The 7500-nt window shown below is 32.9% G+C and overlaps 1 protein-coding gene across 1 annotated transcript in view; it reads right to left on the minus strand.

Moving 5' to 3' along the window:
* Positions 1-7500, minus strand: part of LOC137616980 (roundabout homolog 2-like) — a 792816-nt gene that overhangs the window by 147792 nt on the left and 637524 nt on the right. The window contains 1 exon segment of the mRNA XM_068346846.1: positions 6834-7100. Coding sequence (XP_068202947.1) covers positions 6834-7100 — 267 coding nt within the window.

Genomic DNA, 7500 nt, shown 5'->3' on the forward strand with positions numbered 1-7500 from the left:
TCAACGTCAAGTTTCTGGTTCGAATACATAAGTTTGCGAGCAAGCTCATTATCATTTTTTAAACCTAAAACATACCTATGTAAATGGATAAAACACGAAAAGTAGAAGAAATATAAATTTTAACAATATGATTTGCTTCATAACTCACATTCGTCGTATTTTTCAACCTGTGATGAATAGAATCAGACTACCGTGACTATAAAAAGCTGAAGTGCGGCCGGCCAAAAATTTTGTTGTTCATATCACGACGGAAAAGTTCGAGTGCGCTTATAAATTACACCAGACACGCAAAAACGTTTGGGGGGTTTGCCAAAATGTAGCAAGCCGTGTGCAACCTACCATTATAGTTTCCATGGAAACTTTACGTTTGTCATTTTAATTTTCTTCCTTTCTGTAGTCTATCAAATTAATTTACAACGGTTCTAATTACAATTTTTATCATACGCTCTGCTAATTTCTGTCATGACTTGATAATTTTGCTTCAAACCTGATGTCATTCTAATGTTGGCGCTATTCGTTTTACGTTCAATATTTACGTGCAACAAAGAGTGAAGTCATGGTGAGCAGTAAGGGAGGTAGGGACAGGAGAGCCATACATGTAAGTAGAGACTCGGTTATAAAACAGGTAGAACAATATAGATACCACGGATCTACTGTAAGTCAGGAGGGAGGATGTGTGGCTGAAGTTGAGAATAGGATAAAAGCAGCTTAGGGGAAGTGGAATTAGGTAGTGGGAACGTTATGTGGTAAGAAAATGTCAATCAAGCTAAAAGTCAAGATCTATAGCACATTAATAAGACCAGTGTAAATGTATGGATCGGAAACATGGCCTCTAAGACGAAAAGAGGAAGCAAAGCTTGACAGAACAGAGATGAGGATGCTAAGGTGGATTACAGGAATACTACTGTATGTAAGATTGGAAAATTATGAAATAAGAAGAATGGCAGGCATAGTAAAGATTACAGTTTTGATATAAGTATCAAGACTGGGATGATGTGGGCACGTGTTGAGGATGGATGGTGGGGAGGAACCTATTAGGGGGAGAAGATCTAGACTCTAGATCTTCTGCCTTCCTCTAGATTCTAGAGGAAGGCAGAGCATTAAGATGGCGAAATCAGGTGAAGGATGATATGGAGAGAAAGAGATTTGGTGGAAGAGGAGGCCTTTGATGGAAGGCATTGTAGGGATAACGGTGGGAAAGAAGTTATACGCACAACAATTTGATAATTTAAGACTTGCGCAATCATGGACGATGATGCAAACTCACACACGTAGGTATTTGCCTTCACGTAAATAGAGAAAGATATTTTAATACACTAGAACAAAGTTATGGGCCAAACAGAAGAGTTTATGAGAGAGAGACTACATGTTCCCTACTAAATAACTAATGTTCAAACCATATGAATATGTTTAAGAAAGTGAACAAACTAATTTTTTTTTTTTTTTTTTTGTAGTATTACCAATAAAAAATACATGCCACAAAGTCTAGTAATGACAAAGGACTTCAATGCAGGAGGGATTAAAAGGTAAATATTTGTATCTAAAAAAAGTAAAGAATAGAGAATAATGTATCATTGTCTTCACTGATAGTTAAAGAGTATCTTTGAGAGATCTTAAACTTGTGTATTTGGGCAGACCAGATATTTTTTTCTTTGGCCATATGAACTGAACTACAAAATACTAAGGATTTACTGATACTCTGCACGTTAGATCACTATATATATATATATATATATATATATATATATATATATATATATATATATATATATATAAAAGGATGAAAAAACGATAATAGATATGAACTCATTGTTAGCCAAGAAAACTTTATTTCTCACGAGAAAAACTCGAATCTCAAATATTTTCGTGAAGCCGATGAAATAAATTTCTAGCAAGGCTAAAGAGTAGAGAGCGATTTTGGAAAAAAAGAAAACACAATATTAATACAAAACCGGATGAAGTTCATCGAAATTACTTGAAGGAAGCTAAACACAATTCAAAAGACCAATATACAAAAGTTCACATTACTATATGATGCTAAAAACATTTAGGCATAAGAGAACATTTGCCAAAAAGCCTTTCCGGTTTGAAAAGGCAATATTCGTAAACTTCTAAAAGTGATTAATAAATCAAATAAGCCTTTCTTAGAAGCTGTTGCAGTGCTGGTGATAAAAGTGATGGAAGACATATTTCTTGTAACCTCTTTTTTGTGTCTTGGTGATTTAAGTGGTGCTCATGGACCCTTGACACCGGGAATAGTTTATCCCAAGTGAGAAGACTTAATGGAAAGTCATTCCCTTGAAGGAGCCCACTCACCCAATACCTGGTGTGAGAAGCAGCGAGAAGCTTAAGTCTATGAAAGATCCCATAAAATAGATTGAAGGGAGAGTCAAAGGCTTCGTTGCACTGGAACTGTCCTTCCCTTCCCTTCCTTGACTTAGTTGATAGAAGGGAAAATTACACGATTCATTAATTTAGTTTCTATCACTTTAGAATTATCGACTTATTTTTTCAATCACATTAAAAAAAATTAAAGCAATGTTTATAGATTTTGTCATAGAAGTAAATTATACATACTTGTACAGACATCCATTGATCAGAGGATAGGAAACTATCCGATCTGCTGTATAGCATTTACTGCTCTACAGTGATGCATTCATTCTAGTGCGTTGCAATGCATTTTGCCGGTGCTGCATATTGAATAATTTGTTATCAATCACTTCAACATCAAGCAAATAACACTGCAATAAAACGAAGCGTATATTTCTGTAACGATTTTCATACAACCAGTATACAGACATGTCTCTCGAATGCGACAAACAAGGCGAAACGTTCTAACACAAAGCCAGTTTGTTTATTAGAATCTCCGAAATATCTAACCTTCGAAAATTTATGATATAACGGGAAAAAATCGAAATATCTAACCTTCGAAAATTTGATATAATGGGGAAAAAATATTCTCACCTTGTTAGACAAGATTCTACGGAATCAAAAGCTGGAAATTTCATCCCACAATACATAATTTTGCAACAGAACTTAATCAATCGATAAGACAAATTTAGGTTAGGCTATAACGACGTAGGCATTTTCTGGCGATATGAATTGGCAATTCATAATACTATGTTGCTTTTAAAGCTTTATTCTTCACAAACTATAAATGATTTCTAAGTAGTATTCTAGTACTGTACCACTGCTTAGGTGGTATATATATTTTATAAAATATGCATTTTCCTCTGAAGAATGCATATACATATTTTCATGCAATACTTTGCGAATTTCAGGAATTTCTCTGTCAAATCTAAAATTCTTACTTTCAATGAAATTAACCGATTTTAAATTTTCTTCTTAATTCGCAGAGCATCTACAGTAAACCTACTTTTCATCACTATTCGTTCCTCTTCATCAGACACACCAGTGGACCTATTGGAAAGGCCCTAAGACATACGCCTTCAGCTGTTTATAAGCCATTAAGCATCTACCTATCTTAACTATCACATGCCTTTGATAATTCCTTCATCTACAATGAAATACCTCTCAATCTATGGACACTTTACATCCTGCTTTCCCCAAATTCCCCTAATTATAAAGCAGGTTATCTTACTAATACCAACAGAGCAAATTCTATTGGTATAGACATACATTTATTTTCCATTCCTAAATAAAGACTAATTAGGTGTTTACCGAATGAATACGGCCCTTTACTTTGCAGTATAAATTCCGCGATATGTGTATAAGTAAATGTACGCTTGGCAATGTATGATGAACATTGGAGTAAATAAAAGTGACATCGTATGCATTTTAGTGAAGAAAACTAATGAAGAGAGAGAGAGAGAGAGAGAGAGAGAGAGAGAGAGAGAGAGAGAGAGAGAGAGAGAGAGAGAGAGAGAGAGAGAGCGATTCACCACCTTTCTTGCTAAATCATACCAGATAACATTAAAGCGTTGACTCAATAAAAAAAAAAATATCGCCAGCTTCAAAGTCTCGTCCAAAACGATTATTAAAGGCAAGAAATTAAAGCCCCCGAAAACGAACACATTTATATACACATATATATTTCAGTGTTCTGGCATCGATGCCCCGGGGCCATCTTACCAAATTTACGTTTTCCCTCGCTAATAATAACCCGGAGGAGGATATTAGTTCATCTGAAATGGTTATTAGAGATATCGAACTTTCCCTTTTCTTTGCTAATTAACAAGATGGCTCTTTAATGACGCCTTTTTGTATGGAAGCATCCCGATGACGTTTTTCCAATATCAATAAATAACGGAATGATAATAGATTCGTCCTAATTCGGTGGAAAGGTTCGGATTTATACCTTTCTTCCCTCTTTTTCAGACATTAGGTTTAATGGTATATTTCTATGGAATATTGTGTTTTTCTTAATGTTATAAGTGAAAACAAAAGTTCTCTTGCTTGAGGGTACACTCAGGCACACTGTTCTATCTATTTTCTCTTTCTCTTGTTTTGTTGAAGATTTTAGTGTTAATATAGGAAGTAGTTATTTTAATGTTGTTACTATTCTTAAAATACTTTATTTTTCCTTGTTTCCTTTCCTCACTGAGCTATTTCCCCTGTTAGGGCCCCTGGCCTTATAGCATCCTGCTTTTCCAACTAGGGTTGTAGCTTAGCATTTAATAATAATAATAATAATAATAATAATAATAATAATAATAATAATAAGTAATAAAACATCCTTAAATGGAAGGAAAAAGGACGTAAAGATGAAAAGCCAATAATTATAAATTTGTATAGAGACAATAATACTCTAATTAAAGCCCCAAGGTAGGCGAACAAAGAAATTCTATCAAAGAAGTTTTATTTTTACAGATACGATGCTGCAGATATGTGTATAAGATATCTTTACTTCTAAATGAATTGATTCAACATTATGGTGTACAAGACACTACACAGAATTACATAAAAAAAAATAAAAAAAAATAGAAACAATGTTTTACATTACGCATGACTAAAGATTAGTCTAACAGTGGGGAACATATCCTCTGTTTTTTGATAGAAAAGTATCCTCATATTTGTCATTAACTATTTTAAAGATTTTATAGTTTTAACAAAACTTTTAAATAATAAAAATAAAGTCGATATTTACTGTATGTTCTAATCAATTATGCGACTGTGTTGATATAATTAATAATAATAATAATAATAATAATAATAATAATAATAAAACTGACGACGACGACGACGGGGATAATAATCTTAATAATTTTAGAATTTTAATAATAATGATAAAAATAATAATAATAATAATAATAATAATAATAATAATAATGTTTTTACTAATTTTAACAACCACGACGACGACATATGTTTACTGACATTTTATCACCTCTCCCCACAAGAACTGGAATTCCCTTTCAACTCTTGTTTTCCCAATCGTTCTTCCCTTTATAAAACTGGTTCTGCTTATTTTTTTCAGATTCATTAAATCTGGATCCTAATACAGTGGAAAAAAATGTTATTTGAAAACTTAAGATCGTGTTTTTCCTTAAAAAATCAAGTGAAGGATAAAAATTTTGATTTTGCACTACATAAGTGTTAAAATGTACATTTGAAAATTCAATTTCCGACAAACTATATTTGCATTGTGTCGTGGTACGAACAGAAATAATTCTGTTTATCCTCGTGGCATTATTATTAGCAAGCGAATTTCAACACAAATTTCACAGTGACTAATCTAAATTCCTTTGTGTACTTCAAAGTGCGCTTAGGTGGCAAGATATTTTTTTATCTTTTATTATGAAATACACATTTAGAATCTTACAGTTTATAACATATACATCACAGTATATTTACATGAATAATTTTTTATTTTCCATATAGTGTATTTACAATTGAAATTTTTACTATTTTCTAAATATGTTTTTAAATCAAAATTATATCTCGTCGGGAATACTTTTCAATAGAAAATTTAAATCCTGTCTTATCTATATTAAACGTATTTATCATTCTGCTTAAAGAAAGAAAAGTGGACCCAATATGTGACATTTATTATTTATATTATCACTATTATTATTACTAGAAAAAAGCAAGAAAACTTCTGAACCTTGCTAATTTCATCAAGGATACTATGTTTGGGTTTAGGTTAATACTTTGTTTGCTTGTTTATTAGTATGAGCCAGCAAAATTAATCTGTGGATTTTTAGGAAAACATTATGAACGATTATTAGAGGTTAGGAGAGATAGGAATGCAACGTTTAGGAAGAAATCTTTTGATTACGTAACGTAATTAAAACACATTGTTAGCTTTATTTCATAAAATAAATAAACATAATTTCTATCATAACTATGATTTTTTTCGTGGTCTGAATTACATTTATTCAAAAATAGTCATAATTCCTATTACAGGATATTGGGCGTCTTAAGGAATATAAAAATGTTACCGTTATTAATACAAAACTTATACAGAATCCACTAAGCAACAAGATTTTCAATAGGCAAAAAGTAACCAATATTGGAGAGTTCTTATACTGAACAGAAATGCAGTCCTTCTACAATGAAGCTATACTTTGCAAATAATTATCAGACATTCTTTAATGTTAAGGTTCAATTGAATACGTGAACTCACATGTCAAGGGTAGTAAATTAGATGGTGAATTAGATAAGAGTAAAATAATTTATTGGGTAATGCATGTAAATTGTACGTAGAAATAAAAATTAACGCAAAATATATTAGCTATTATCTTATATTCACTTATTTTGTTGTTAGAATCATTAGTTGAAAAGGTTGAAGAAATTAATTTTAACTACATAATACTTTATATAAATAATAAACTACTCAAATACTGCAAACGAGCACATAATCGATCACTTACTGTATATGGTGAGAGAGGCATTGGCAGAAATGGTGGCTGCTCTATTGGCCGCGTTGCAGACGTACACTCCAGCATCTTGGGGCCGCAGATGCGACACACGCAGGCCGCGGTCCATAACCATCCGCATGCGGGCCACTGGAATGTGACCTCCCACCCTCCTCCAGGTAACCGCAGGAGGGGGATCTCCGCCTACTCTGCAGCTCAATTCTGCTTCGCCTCCGGCGACGCCTACCACGTCTCGTGGGGCCTTCACCCAAAATGGTGCCACTGGAATGAAAAAGAACAATGCGTCGAGGTGAGCTTAAAAATCATCAATTAAGGCAGCGAAGTGTTAAAAGGCATAGCATTGACTGTTAGATTGAGAGAGAGAGAGAGAGAGAGAGAGAGAGAGAGAGAGAGAGAGAGAGAGAGAGAAGTTGCTTGATGGAGATAACCATTATTCTAAAACACTATATAAACAGCTATACATTCACATAAAGAAATTTATGAAAATTAACATAACGGATGGAAAAAATTTATTGATAACAAAATAAATATAATTTCCGAGGATTAATAGTATTCATCTTTCTTTTACTTAGGATAGAAAATGTTCTAAGTTTGTTTATCCAATCGACCTTCAGAGTTCAATTCTATTAAAGATATACATATATCAGTCTTGAACATTCAC

Source organism: Palaemon carinicauda, chromosome 23, assembly GCF_036898095.1.
Source record: "Palaemon carinicauda isolate YSFRI2023 chromosome 23, ASM3689809v2, whole genome shotgun sequence".
NCBI classification, from domain to species: domain Eukaryota; kingdom Metazoa; phylum Arthropoda; class Malacostraca; order Decapoda; family Palaemonidae; genus Palaemon; species Palaemon carinicauda.